Here is a 14,257-nt window from a genome sequence, read left to right as displayed (position 1 = left end):
TTCTCACAAGGGAGGCAACTCGTGCCGACCTCGCTCCAACATCCACCCACTTTACGCGTCAAAGTAAACCACGATCACAACCACAACCACTCACAACCACAACCCCTCACAAACACAACCACTCACAACCACACCACCCAACAAAGACAATGTCTTCCAAACCCGAAAATCCCTACAAGTTTCGATGCAGAGCATGCATTTCAGCATACACTGTTTCAGAAGCGTTGGTCAAACACCGCCGCATATGTGATTCAAATCGAGACGCGTACTTGAAGATCCAAGCCATGGAATTGGATCCAACTGGTAGATATCAATGTATGTCCCTTCGGCCTCCGTGGATTCTGACAGTGGTTCTAGATCGCAAGACTCAAGACAAGCTCTGGATACATTATGATTATGTCCCGAATGAAAGACGTCTCACCTCCATCGAGCACGAGAATATCGGCATCATGAAAAGACAACTAGACATTTGGGGAGACAAACCTCCGACCAGAGAATTTATCAACAATCTTGGCAACAGGATCAGTGATGATATTCTTTTTGCGGAAGACAGGAAACGCAAGAGGATAGATGATGGAGAGGTATCACTGCCTAATCCACACGTTCGGGCAAGCGCCAGTGCGAGTGGGATATATCAGGATCCCAGTCCTTTACCACGGGAAGGTTCTCGTCCTGTCTCAGCAGTGTTTGGGGGTATGGGTGTTCGCCGATACAGTATGTATCCAGGCAACAGCATTCTACGGAGTCTGGCCGGACGACAACAAGGAGGCTATCCTTACACTCTTCCACCAGCAGAGGCGTCAATAGGGGACTTTACGAGTGACTTCGACCAAGCCTTTGCGATTTGGTTGGATGATGAAAACATTTCAAAAGCGGCGATTAGGAGATTGCTTAATGATCCTGCTATGGGGCCTATAACGAGTTTGTTGAGCTGGAACTCTGTTGGGCAGATGAAGGAGAAGCTTGAGGGTTTTGAGACTGACGAGGATGTGGATGAGGATGGTGATGGCAATGGCAATGGAGATGTGTCGAATCGGTGGTGACTGGGGTGATGTTTGGTGCACTCTCACTGGACGCAGAGCTGGCTCTGGAGAGTACTGTGTATTGCTCTATGAGAGAGAAGGTGCGAATCCATGGCTGATGTAATGCCAATGTTGAACGCCAAATCGCACCTTCCATGACGAGTATCTGGACTGGATATATTCGATTGTCTTTCTTCTCCGTCAGCTTTCCAATCACAACGTTACCATATTTCATTATCGACATTCATCAACTATATCAACATGGAGCCAGACAAGACGCTCAATGCATTCTTAGGACTGCTGGACGGAGAAATCATGCCCTCCTCCAGTTGCACGCCCAACTCATCGGACTGCACACACTACTGCCCCCACAGCACAACGCGTTTCCGTCCCTTCAACATTCGTCTTTCTAATCCAAAGGATGACTATGAACCGTTTGAGTTACTCGACGTTTTGAACAAAAGTTACGGACGTCTAGATGAGTTCTCAACCCTTGTCATCAACAACCTTCTCGACCAGAAGTTTCCATTCACTATCTACACCTTCGTCTCAAACAAAGTATCCTCGCCCGCGCTGATGGTCAGAATGACTATCTGGACAAGGGCGGAGATTGTTACGGAGCTCCTGAATAGACGTGTCAAGTCCCATGTTGCCAGCACTTCGCCGACAAGACCAGAAACATCACTCAAAGAAATTGCAAGTCCTAGTTTCGGGTGGCTGAGAATTGCCCACCATTCAGATGGATTCAGACACTGGTCGACACGACGAATGGGTCAAAGACCTTGGTTCGATATGGTGCAGCAGGCCAAGTTCGTCCCAAAATCCTCTTCCCGTAAATCTCTCTCTTTGGGCTGACCTCTTCTGAAGCGTCCGCCCTACTTCGGGTCATGAGAAACTTTTGTACAAGTCGGAGAAAGAGAAACTCGAGTCTTTAGGGTTGACTGAAACAGCAAGACTCCCATATGCCAGTCCGTTGCTTCGAACTCGGAGCGAATCTACTCAAGTGGATACGCAGGACGACCAGACACAGGACGACCAGACACAGGACGACCAGATACAGGACGATCAGACACAGGACGACCAGATACAGGACGATCAGACGCAGGACGACCCGGCGGAGGACGACCAGACGCAGGACAACCAGATGCAGGACGACCAGGCGCAGGACGATCAGACGCAGGACGATCCGGCGGAGGCGACCAGTCGGAGGACGGCCAGACGCAGGACGACCAAGCGGAGGACGACCAGGCGGAGGCCAGAAGACACACCGTCAAATGATGTGCAGACGGCGGCCACGCAGCAAGAGAACGTACAGGTAGGGCAAACGCGGCCAGAGAGTAGGCAACCAGAGAGCACACAGCAGGAGTCCACGCATACAAAGAACCCACAAACAAACACGAAAATGGCGGGCGCGCCGCCACAGGATGCCTGGAGTGTCGCGAGCCGTATCCTGAGCTTCATGATGCAACTGCTTGTTGTGCTGCTGATAATTAGCACTGTGGTATCGTGGTTGTTCGGTGCTTTGTTGTGAGTGAAGTTCTCATAAGCCAAATTGTGTTGGGCGGCACTTCTTAATAAGTGAAAGTTGGTAACACTTTCTGCCTTCGTTGAATCAAAATTCTTTCTTTACCAATCATTGAGCTTCTTCCATCCTCGTACGCACTCCTCAAATCTGCAAGCAAAAACACCATCATGAACCTGCTTCGTCGTCTGTTGCCCTTGGGTTTCTCAAAGAGTAACAAGTCATCAACGAGCTCGAAGGAAAAGCATGACGATACATGCAAAAGTGGAGTCTTCAATGCTGACTTTCTCCTAGGAAGAAACCGTTCGGCCGTTCGTCGTCTTCCAACTCCTCCAAAAGCAAGAAGTCTGCTGCAAGCTCAGCCAAGAAGTGAGTCCATACCATTCTGATCAAACAGCGTTCCAACTGAATGATTCTTGCACAGCGACACCTTCAACAACAACAAAGGCGCCAACACGGGCCTCACAACCCCTAGCTTTGAAATTCTCGGTCCTGTTTCGACAAAGTCAGAGTCTTCTTCCAAATCGGGCTCAGTACAGCCCGGTACACTGGACGACGTTTCTCCTGCTAGTGCCCTGGAGGCCTTGATGCAGGATGAAGCCGACTGCGCTGCTGATAGATTTGGGGAAGTCATTGAAGGTTTGAACGCGGGACTCAAAACGAAGACGCTCTCAGAATTGAAAGCATATTATGACAAGATCGACCCTTCTCTTGAGTTCTTGAGGTTTTTGTTCAATATAGCTGTTCTTGAGAAGTTGACGGAAGAGGCCGAAAGGGGGTTGGAACTTCTGTGAAGAAGGCAGATATCAGTTGGGTGAACAGTCGCATGGAAAGAGCCATCGGTTGGAATTCTGGGGTTGACAATGCACTCTTTACCCTACACACACGATGAGCTGGGTCATAGAGCTCGCGAAGAGAGAAAATTGGACAGGATCGCGCGCCGTTCCATCAAGAGCTCATGCAAATATCAAGAAGTCAGAAGCCAAATACCAAACACAACCCACCGTTCTTGCGTCACATCATCACACATACCTGAACCATGTACATCCAAAAAGTGCAAAAAGCCAGAGCCGAAGCTACGATGGGAAAACCCTCTCTTGTCTCCTTGATCAATATCACCAGATGACGGTCATCATGGCTCGGATTTGAATTGGTACCAAATTAAGACTACACAGCGGAGGGTCGAACAAGAGTTTTATTCTCCGATCTTCTTGGGAGTGAGTAGATTGGGCTGAAGCAACATTCTCTGGAGTCAAACATGGCGCACACAAAGGAGCAAAAAACCAGGACTTAACTTGGGAAACATCTTTTCGACCAAATCATCAACGCGACCAACCAGGGTGGGAGTCGAACTCACCACCCCTGGATTCTATTTATGCTCAGATTTGGAGAGGTTTATCAGAAGTTGATGAGATTAACCCATTGGGCTAAACCTCCGATCTTCTTGGGAGTAAGTGGAGTGGGCTGATTGATAAGGGGTTGGGAGTAAGTGAAGGAAATCGGAGTATCACTTGTTTTGATTCGCGCTTTCAATAGCAAGTCTTCTGCAGTCTGCATGTGAAGAACTTGTATCTGGCCAAAGGTGTACAGTCTCGGCTCCCAGTCCTATTAAAGACACACTCAAGGTCAAGACATCTTTTCAAACAGCCATAAAAAGGCACGGAGGGTTCATGTCAACATGATTGTCCAAAGAGAGTACGTGCAGGTGTTGGCTCTCAGTAGACAGATAACCAATCGTCAAAATCATCTTGCCTTTTGACCAACACATGAAGAGCTCTGCAAGGGAGAGGGGGTTCGTTTCTGGTACGATTGTCTACGCTATCAGTTGTGAGAGGCATACGCTTGTGTAAGAAAAAGGAAGTGCTTTCAAGTTGAGACAGCTTGACAACGAAAGGCAAGAACCATCCGCATCGCTCCTTCTGTGTCCGACACCGCGTTTGTCAACCACAATCACCTCTGTTTGGGCCACTTTTGTTCTCACCTCAACGGTCGGAATCAAGTGCCACTCTTCTACTTCAGACCATCGCGCGCTCTTCTCAACGGCACTCATCAACAATGCCTGACATAAACGACCTCCCTACTGAGTTGATGGTGGAGACTTTCTCCCATCTGGAACTCGATGACCTGACCCGATGCATGCGCTCCAGCAAAACTTTCAGGGCCATCACTGAGCATTCCGCCTTCGACAAGATCTTCTTCCGCACCAAGCTACCCTCACTCGAAGACACTCTCGACCCCAACAAGCTCCAAATCAATCCCGCCTTTAGGTCTCTGAGCTACATCTGCCGTTCCAAGATCGAGGACACTGGCTTTCTGTTCGTCGATGAGAAGCCTGGCGGCTCACCCAACTACCGCACTGTCCCTTTGTCCGCGACTTCTGCTGCCACTCAGAATGCTACAGAGCCCGCTGTCTCGTCCCTCACTCTCAGTCCCTTTGGAAAATCGGTCTTTGATGTTGAGATCGAGGTAGAGCATGGAGTGACTGTTCTCGATGTTATGAAGGAGCTTTGCGGGTACTATCATGGAGATGTACCCAACGACTCCTGCCGTTACTTCTTGGCAGGCTTCTACAAAAACAAGTGGTCCACTGGAGAACACATCATCTTCTCTGTTCACTGGAAGTGAACTACCTTGACGCATGAAGTTGATATTATGACAGAACGAGGTAAGAAGATTGGTCATCCTATCACATTGCTTCAGCTGACAGTTCTGATGAACGACAGAAAGACACATCACCCTTACTCCACAACAGAGATGCTTCTAAGAACCTTGCTCCTTGATTCAAGTCAGACAAATTGCTTCAGCTACGAGTTTTCCCCGTCAAATCATATTATACCATACCTTCTCACTCCCAGACTTTTCTTCGTGACGTGATTTTCTTTCCTGAGTTGTACCATCGTTGTATACGCTGTACAAAACGCTTTGTGCCCGCTTGTTTTCTCACGTCAGATCTGCAGAGTTTTCATCATCATAAATCTCATATGTTTGTGATCAGAAAAGCACACGAAGATGCATTTCTTCATGTCTATACGTCAAGAGACCTTCCACAATCTTCTGACAACTTTCAGTGATTTGACTTGCTCAATCTCTTCGACCTTGACTTACATTCATACAACCTTTGTTTCTCCATCATTTTCTTCATGGCGAATTTAGTAAAAAGCAAAGAGTGCAATTAAACCACCATCATACAAAACTTCGTGCTTCGTAATCCAATTCATAATTCGTTCCGCACTCTGCTCCAGAGTATCACATAGAGAGACAAACTCTACTCCTCCTTCTTCTCTACACTTTCAGAAGTAGATTTACCCTGCTCCTCCTGAGTAGCGGTACGATCAACCCACCCTTCACCCCTCAACACACCCATACCCTTACGAATCATAGCACCTCTGACAGCCTTCGGTTGGGTCTCATAAAGCGCATCAATAAGCGCTAGACTGGCGGCGAAAAGCATGACATCTCCACCTTTGACACCCTTCCACCAACCCCTTTTGACGCCAACCTTCCAGAATGAATCCAGACTCATACGAGCGGAGTAGATGAAACTACTTCTTTGCCCTCTTCTGGCTACGAATGCCCATAGACCTCCTAGGAGACCACTGAGGAACCAGCGTTGTGTGGCTAATGTGTTGCGAGGTAGGTATGTTGCAAATAGACAGATGGTTCCCCAGGCAGTGCCGATGGAGCCGGTGATGAAGAGGGACATGCGGAGAATTCTTGCGGCTAGGTGGTTGAGTTGCTGCATGGGGTTTTGGAGGAAGGATTTGTAGGACAAGAGGGCAAAGACAGCGTAGATTGCTGTGAAGAAGCGAGCGGTGGTAGGGAAGGCGGCGATGAAGTATTTGACATATGTGCGCATGCATGATGGGTCGTTGGGGTGTAGTAAAGCGCAAGAGGTGTTCGTGATTGCTGGGTGCGCTGGAGCGGTGATTGGCGAGAGATGGGATATAGAGGCGTGTAGATGTTGCTTTGCTGCAGGGAAGAGGATGGGAGAGACGAAAGATGGCCAGCGGAGGCGCGAGATGTCGGCCAGACCATCAACGATGTCGAAAGTTGCAGGCCAGGTCTTGTCGCTGGGATATGTAGACGGGCGGTGCTGGATGTACTCTGGGCTTCGGTTCAGAATGAACTTGCCCATACCTTCGGGGAAGCATTCGCGGTCGAAGACGAAAGCGTGCAGAAGTTGTCCACAGGCCAGAGGCATCAGCATCCAGCTCCCTACCCAGTCAGGCTTTCCTTTCTTCCCCCAGATTCCCTTGTCTTCGGCGGCATTGTATGCGAATTCAAGTGATCGGCTAAAGGCGTAGATTGCGACGCTGATACGTAGTTGTGATGCAGGGCATACGCCTAGGAAGAGTCCGGATAGCGCTGCGCCAACAGCAGGAGTATATCGTGAAGTCAAACCGAGACTGATACGAGGATTACGACGGCGGAAGGGGCGAGCCGAGGGCTCAAGCAACGAAGCACGAAGACGAAGGAAGAAGCGATGCAGAAGACGGTGGAATAGTAGAATCAGAGATAACGAGGCCGACATGCGGAGGTGGGATGCTTTCGAGCTCGCGTTCTTTGCATTTTGACTACATGGATCGTTAGTGATATAAATGATAGATGCTACTAGTTCGACTCTTACGGTGATGGTCGCAGTCTGCGCGAAATCACGTCCCATGCTTTCAGGCCCAAATAAGCTGTGATAAAGACGCGCAGACTCGCTCGTACTGTCGAGATACTGGCATCGTGCTTGCTCTCTACAATGGCTTCATATTTCTTTGGCGGAAGAGCACGTTTCTGTACTGAGGGGGCGCGCGATACAAGGTATTGATGGAGCAGTTCATATTCCTTTGCGCTGACGGTATAACGGAGCGCATTGCGGGTGACGGGGTCCAGGTTCTGTCGGTTGCTACTAGAAGCCGAACTGGCTGCTGACGAAGGTGATGACTGCACCATATTGTTCGGCGATCAAGTGAGTCCTTTGCGCTTCATCAAGAAGAGGGTCAACAGGAAGGGGCCGGTTAGTTGTTAAGGAGAACAAGCTTCCAGTGACCATGACCCAGGGGGAGACGCGCTGCCAAAGGAGCCGAGGTTGACTTGATTGTCGCCAAGCACTAATACTTTCCTCGGTCAGGGGGCCAACGACTCGCTACGAAAGGAAACCATCTCCGGTATAGGGTACATGGGAATTAATGCAGAGGAGAAAATCATCATGGTTGAGGAAACCGCTGGAAGCCTCATAATCCTTGTAAAGCAGGAGATTGTGTTGCTGTCTTTGCTGCCAATCACATGCAACATGGACTTCTTGAAGGATGCAGGACGTCTGTGCTCAACGCATTGATTTATGCTTTGCGAATCGATGATGCTGCGTGCATAGTCGCTGCCTGAACGAACAGGCCCTGTCAAGTCTTCTAAGGTGCTCGACCAGAAGGCCGAATTGTCTGCTCATCTTTCGCCCCAGTATCCATGGAGTCCGCCCACACAAAACAGTCTACCACTCCCACGGCATCGGGCGCTGTGCCTCTATCGTGTACCTTGTGCAGGAAACGTGAGTCAGTCGGTTGATGTTTGCTTTCAATTCCTTCTCTAAACTATTCTAGGTAAGATCAAGTGTGACAAGCAGAATCCATGTTCGAACTGCGTGACGGCTCAAAAGGAATGTGTTCCTGTCGTTCGCGCCAGGTTGCCTCGTGGGAGAAATGGAGGTCGCAAAGGCATAAATGCAGAACTACGCAATAGAATCAACCGTCTGGAAGGCCTTGTTCAGTCTCTCAATTCTGGCCTGGTACCGAATAGCACGAGTGTAGAAGTCGAAACACAAAAGACACAAATCGAGAGCGAGACGCGAGCTTCGAGTTTTTCTGGACCATCGACTTCGAGGCAACCACTGCATGACTCACGAGAGGCAACTCCAGATACTACAAGATGGCCATTAGGCTCGACTCTCTGGACTCAATTGGCTCACGAACTCAATGATATTCACGCAGTACTCGATAACGAAGACGACGACAACGATAAAGATGAAGAAATCGACTCAAGCCCTCCATCCATGTCTGCGGATAGCGGCGCCACTCCCAAAGATATGCTTTTCACCTCCCAGCCAGCCACTACTCTCGCCCCGGTCGTGTCCGACAATGATATTGTAGAATACCTTAGGATCTTCCGGCGAAATGTCGACTACATCTTAAAATTTGTACATATGCCCAGCTTCGAGAAGCTCTTGACTGCAAAGGAACCATATTTGGGACATCCGGCAGACAGCCCTGGCACTCAAGCCCTCATGGCGAGCGCTTTCTATGCCTGCATATGCAGTATCAGTAACTCACATTGCCTGCTTGCCTTCAACAAGACAAAGGAAGTCTTGAGAACCGAATGGCAACAGACCACCTTTCAGTATCTAGCAAAAGTCGAGATCGTCAAGACTCCCAGCTTGGTGTCCCTTCAAGCATTATTGCTCTATATCGTAAGTTGATAAATCGCACCATGAGCATGTTCCTCGCTAACTTAAGGTAGGCGGCGTTGAGATCGCATCAAGACGATCAGCAAAGTTGGATGCTAATATCTCTAGCGGTGAGAACAGCGCACTCTTTGCAGTTGCATCGGGAAGAGTCCTACAATTCACTACCTTGGGGCCGAGCTGAACTACGTCGACGCACTTGGTTTACGTTAAAAGCACTGGACTACCAAGCCGCCATGGACCGAGGAAGCGATCTGGCCATTGTAGGAGACGGCTGGACGACGAAGGTTCCTACCAATTGTATCGACTCAGACTTTGCACTCGATGCCCGCGCACCTCCACCAAGTAGTGGGCCTTGTACCAGCATGGTATTCTACGCAATTCACTGTCACAGCAATTGGCTCTTACGCAAGCTCAACTGGATACTTCCAGGAGAGGCGGAGAGACCGGCCACACCAATTCAGAGCTCGTGGAGTGCAAGACAAGAGGCAATAACTAGTCTTGAGCGCACCTTGGACGAAGACATTCTCTCACATATCCAAGGACATGATGTCTTCCGCTTCGCGTGCATCAGCTTTACCAAGGTCCTCATCAGATGCGCGCAATTGTATGCCGTACGACCACTTCAACGACACCCTGATCTGACACTGCCTCCTCCTGAGCATTTGAACATCTTGCTTCTTGCTGTGGAGGCACTTGAGGTCAAGCGCGGGCTGTTGAGCGAAACCACCGAGCCATGGCATTGGGTCATCAAGGGATTCGTGGATTGGCATGGCTTGGCCGTTCTGCTTGCAGAGCTATGCAATCCGGATCAATATGACGCGCAGAGCTTAGAGAGAGCGTGGAACATCGCACTTGTCTCTTTTGACGAACTCTCTGGCCAAATCGCGGAAGGAGTCCAAGGTCCGCTTTGGAGGCCGATAAAGAAGTTGATGCGGATTGCGCAAAAGAAACGTCAGGAGAGATTGGTGCCGCCTACTACGACGTTATTAGGGCCAACAGGCAACGGTTTGGACGACTTGTCTGCGTACACGACATCGGCAATGGGCCTCATGGCTATGAATTCGACTGTCGACATCAATCAGGGATGGAATCCCGCACCGCTCGATCCTCTACAAGGCTCCTGGTTCAATTGGCAGTCTTTCACAGACGACTTGACACTGAATAATGGATACGGCTGGGGTTCAATGGATTTCGATCCTGTGTTCGAGAGCATGTGAGGAGCATACGGTAGCTCAAAACTCTACTCAAATAATGTACTAGTATACTATGACACCCTTCGCCGACACCCGTCGATGTCATTACTTCATATCTTTCATGCCTTTCAAGCTGATCCGTTCAGACCCAACAGAGGGTCTTCGAACACCACAGGCAGGAGATCAACTGCCTCTGCCGGCAGAAGTTCCTTTGAGACTGCAGCCTTGATGAACAGCCTGGAATGACTACTCCTCAAACGCGCAGCCGATAGGGAATTCCCTGGACACTTCACCGATAAAGACATCGACAAGAGAGTCATTGCTTACAAAACTAGGACCAAAATCCAGGTTGCCCAAGGACTCACGAACCATGATCGACTCCGCACAAGGCCACGGAGCCAACGCAAGCGGCAATAGTCTCTACGGTGGCATTGGCAACATCCTGGAGATGGAAGCCAAACTTACCCCGGCGCAGATTGTCGAGTACAAGAAGACTACCACCCTCGCCGAAGCAACCGCGTATATGAAAGGTATCTTTGGCGACGGCATGACCGCTGACCCATCATCGAATAAGGCCAGGAAGAAGAGAAACAACAAGAACAAGAATAAGAATCGTAAGTCGAGGGAGAAGGCGCAGCGCGAAGAGGCTCAAGCATCTTCGGGTGTACAGGGTGACGTTCAAGATGATGTGGATTAGATCAAGTACTTTTGGATAATGGGGCAACCCTGTCTAGAATATTCTCACACATATTAATCGTTCTACTCGAGCGATGCATTACTAAATACCCTTTCGGGCCTCTCTTCTAACTCTTATGCTACTCTTGCGCTATTGCTAGACCTCTTATATACGTTCCGACTAGTTACCGGCGTGTTATGCGCTCATGCCGAACATGCTGTATGCTTTGCATAATAATTATGCCAGTATTCCAAACAAGGTGTTTCGCACATGGATATACTAACGTAGAAGCCGCAATAATGGACAGATGGCTAGACCGCAATCATGGACATTATTTCGCGGCTTAAAGTATTTGTGAAGCTCATTAAAAGTGTTATAAGATGTGTGATTGCTTCACAATCTCATTGTCGATGCTCGCAATGCTTGTTTGTGGTATCACCCTGGCATGCACGCACGGATCAGCAACAACGATGGCTTCTAGGTCAGTGTCGAAGGTACCGAAGGCATCGAGGGCATCGAAGGCTTCATCACCAAATCTCTTCAACCATCACAAAACAACCACTTACAAAACAAAGTAGTCGAGACCAGAGTGTCAGAAACAAACTCCATGACAACGCATTTACTCTATTATGTATGTTTGTACTTCATACCCACACAATCTACGCAGGCGCAGCATAAATCTCCTCCAACCAATTCATCTGCACAGCACTGACACCCCTCGCATAAGTCCTATTAGTATAAACAAACTCGTTATACAAGATCGCCTCCAACTTCCTACCATAAAGCACACTGCTGGGATGAATAGCCACAGCCACATGTCCCTCAATGGTCCTGTAACTTCCATCTGGGATCGGTCTGGCCACATTGGACGGGAAACCACGTAAAAAGCATTTTAGGATATTGTCGGCGGTGGATTCGGAGATGGTGTCGAGATCGTCTTCGGCATTGGCGAGATCCGAGGGGCTGAGGAGTTTGGCTTGTTGGCATTGGGCGCGGAGTTGCTTGCGGACGTCCATTACTGATTGCATGGCGCGGTGGGAGACGAGGTGTTTTTGGGCCCATGCTTTGCGATCGGTGCGTTCGGAGGCATAGGCTTGGACGGCGGTGAGGAGGGTCAAATGATCTCCTTGACGGCGGAAAAGCGCTTTCCGTGCTTCTCTGGCTTCGTCGTTGGCGTCTTGGTCTTTGACTTCGAGGAAGATGTTTTCGACACTGAAGCAGGCTACGATGTCGATGACTGGGAGAAGACAGCCCATTTCGGGGTTGGCGGCTGCGATGATTGTTCTACCTAGAGCTGGCGTCAGGGGCAGTCTTGCGATTTTGCGACCCAGATCGCTGATATCTCCATCTTCTGGCTTCAACGTGTCGAGTTGAAGGAGATGTAGCAATGCGCGCTCCATGGCTTCTCTTGTCGGGCGTGTCAAAAGAGGGAAGTTCATGACATCCTGAATGCCCCTCGCTTTCATCGTGAGCACGGCAGAACTCAAGTCACATCGCAAGATCTCCGGGATGGCGTCCTTCTCCAGAGCTTCGAAGTTGGACTTCGTGTAGAGGCGGAAACATTTACCGGCTGCTTCTCTTCCTGCACGACCTTGACGTTGGATTGCGGATGACTTTGAGATGTCCTTGACGAGGAGCGAGTCAAGACCAAGACCAACACGGAACTGCTTGACCTTGGCCTTTCCACTATCAACGACGAAGCGAACACCAGGTACAGTAATGGATGTCTCAGCGATGTTGGTTGCCAAGATGACTTTTCGTGTGTTTGGAGGGGCGGGTGCGAAGATAGCTTGTTGCTGAGCCTGAGGAAGAGCGGCGAAAAGTGGTAGGACAACAAGTTTAGGCAAACCAGAGTCCCTGGTGATGACGTTCGGAATCATGTCTTCGATGGCTTGTTGTAGATCGGTGACAACATCTTGTCCAGTCAAGAAAACCAGAATGTCTCCAGGCATGGGCTCCTTGCGGTGGATCTGGAAGATCTGTAACAAGGCTGCTTCTGAAAAGTCTCGTGTCGGCTCAGAAAGATATTCTGTTTGTACGGGATACATTCTGCCTTCGACGAAACATGTTGAAATCTTGCCTGAGGCTGAAGTGGAGAGTTCTTGCGATTTATCCACCAGTGTCTCATCCTTTGTCGAGCTCGTTGGCTCATCGCCAAAAGTAGTTATGCTGCCTTTGGCTGGCACCTGTTCGAAGCCCTCGCCGAAGAAATCCTTCAATTTCTCGGTGTCGGCTGTAGCACTCATGACAACAACCTTGAGAGGCTTGCCTTTTCGCTTCTTGACCGCTTCACTTGTACCAGTTACAAGACCTCTCAGGAAACCGAGAAGCAAGTCTACGTTGACACTTCGCTCGTGAACTTCATCGACAACGACGCAACTGTATTCAGTCAAGGCAGGATCTCTCAACATCTCTTGCAACAACATTCCCTCGGTCAGGAACTTGATTCTGTTGTTCTTGCCGACATTGTCATCGAAACGCACATTGTAACCAACCAAAGATTGCGGGCTTTTTCCAAGTGGTGTGCCCATCTCATCGGCGACACGGCGAGCAAGCGAGACAGCAGCGACACGACGAGGCTGGGTGACGGCGATGCGTCCAGTACACCATACAGAAGTCTCGAGGAACTGCGGGACCTGGGTTGATTTACCACTACCAGTCTCACCAGCAAGGATCAAGACGTGGTTTTCGAGAAGTGCATTGCGGATGTTTGTGGCTTCTGGCCAGATGGGGAGTTGTTGGCGCACTTGCAGTAGCTTGTTCTGTCGCGCCGCAAGCGGGTTGTGTGTTCTGTTGTCTCTTGTGTTCTCCCTTTGCGACTGATTCTCCTGTGCCTTCTCGCTCTGCGCTCCTCTTGACTCTGTCTTTTGCGGCTCGGCGATTTGCAGGTTCTTGAACTTGGGCTGTGGCCTTTGCGACTTGTCAAGGCGTTGCTTCTTTGCTTTAGATTGTGCCTTCAGTGTATCGGCGATTTGTATGTTCTTGTATATCGATTTCTTCGGAGCGTCCTTTTGTGATTCGGCGAGCTGCAAGTTCTTGTAGATTGGTTTATCGCCTGGTGACTTCTTGTTGTTCACGTCCTTCTCTTCTCGCTTGCGTTTTTGGCCCTGCGACACGCCTGATTCGTTGGTCACACTCATTGTATATTTTTGTGGGATCCTTGCAATGGATATATTTCGAGAAGTTGCGATCTACCTAGATGGTCACGCTTCCAAAATTTCCCAAAATCTCCAAAGCCTCGGCGACCGCCAAGACATGGCAGCCCTCTCCACGAAGCGCGAACTTGCCGCGACAAGCGCGATGCAGAGCACAAACATATCCAGGGTCCTTTTTGTCTCTGCGAAGTTGCGGTCGAAGAACCTTCCTCTTTGGATCGCCTTTTGATCGCCCTGTCGCGTG

At 49.6% G+C, this 14,257-nt stretch overlaps 6 protein-coding genes across 6 annotated transcripts; 4 read left to right on the top strand and 2 right to left on the bottom strand.

Annotated features, from left to right (window-relative positions):
- Nucleotides 1-80: 80 nt before the first annotated feature.
- M438DRAFT_119493 (uncharacterized protein) lies at nucleotides 81-1,163 on the top strand. The gene is made up of 2 exons (XM_029898740.1): nucleotides 81-303; nucleotides 358-1,163. Exons 1-2 carry the CDS (start codon nucleotides 150-152, stop codon nucleotides 1,041-1,043), a joined length of 840 nt encoding a protein of 279 aa, XP_029756354.1. The 5' UTR covers nucleotides 81-149; the 3' UTR covers nucleotides 1,044-1,163.
- On the top strand, nucleotides 1,164-3,425 carry M438DRAFT_119490 (uncharacterized protein). The gene is made up of 4 exons (XM_029898739.1): nucleotides 1,164-1,831; nucleotides 1,890-2,549; nucleotides 2,839-2,913; nucleotides 2,969-3,425. The coding sequence occupies exons 1-4, from the start codon at nucleotides 1,284-1,286 to the stop codon at nucleotides 3,336-3,338; spliced, it is 1,653 nt and encodes a 550-aa protein (XP_029756353.1). The 5' UTR covers nucleotides 1,164-1,283; the 3' UTR covers nucleotides 3,339-3,425.
- A 1,146-nt stretch (nucleotides 3,426-4,571) lies between these two features.
- Nucleotides 4,572-5,389, top strand: M438DRAFT_349188 (uncharacterized protein). Its single transcript, XM_029906334.1, has 2 exons — nucleotides 4,572-5,209; nucleotides 5,268-5,389. Exon 1 carries the CDS (start codon nucleotides 4,600-4,602, stop codon nucleotides 5,167-5,169), a length of 570 nt encoding a protein of 189 aa, XP_029756352.1. The 5' UTR covers nucleotides 4,572-4,599; the 3' UTR covers nucleotides 5,170-5,209; nucleotides 5,268-5,389.
- Nucleotides 5,390-5,809: 420 nt separating this feature from the next.
- Nucleotides 5,810-7,485, bottom strand: M438DRAFT_282245 (uncharacterized protein; the record flags this gene model as incomplete). Its single annotated transcript, XM_029901293.1, has 2 exons — nucleotides 5,810-7,118; nucleotides 7,172-7,485. The coding sequence occupies 2 exons, from the start codon at nucleotides 7,483-7,485 to the stop codon at nucleotides 5,810-5,812; spliced, it is 1,623 nt and encodes a 540-aa protein (XP_029756351.1).
- A 510-nt stretch (nucleotides 7,486-7,995) lies between these two features.
- On the top strand, nucleotides 7,996-10,206 carry M438DRAFT_377780 (uncharacterized protein; the record flags this gene model as incomplete). Its single annotated transcript, XM_029908755.1, has 3 exons — nucleotides 7,996-8,077; nucleotides 8,130-8,992; nucleotides 9,043-10,206. The coding sequence occupies 3 exons, from the start codon at nucleotides 7,996-7,998 to the stop codon at nucleotides 10,204-10,206; spliced, it is 2,109 nt and encodes a 702-aa protein (XP_029756350.1).
- A 1,241-nt stretch (nucleotides 10,207-11,447) lies between these two features.
- Nucleotides 11,448-14,175, bottom strand: M438DRAFT_349184 (putative ATP-dependent RNA helicase). The gene has a single exon (XM_029906333.1). It carries the CDS (start codon nucleotides 13,996-13,998, stop codon nucleotides 11,518-11,520), a length of 2,481 nt encoding a protein of 826 aa, XP_029756349.1. The 5' UTR covers nucleotides 13,999-14,175; the 3' UTR covers nucleotides 11,448-11,517.
- Between the last annotated feature and the right edge of the window lie 82 nt (nucleotides 14,176-14,257).

This window comes from Aureobasidium pullulans (genome assembly GCF_000721785.1).
Source record: "Aureobasidium pullulans EXF-150 unplaced genomic scaffold scaffold_27, whole genome shotgun sequence".
In the NCBI taxonomy this organism is placed as follows: Eukaryota; Fungi; Ascomycota; class Dothideomycetes; order Dothideales; family Saccotheciaceae; genus Aureobasidium; species Aureobasidium pullulans.
The sequence above is the reverse complement of the archived record's forward strand: the minus strand, read 5'-3'. Positions and strand labels throughout refer to the sequence as shown.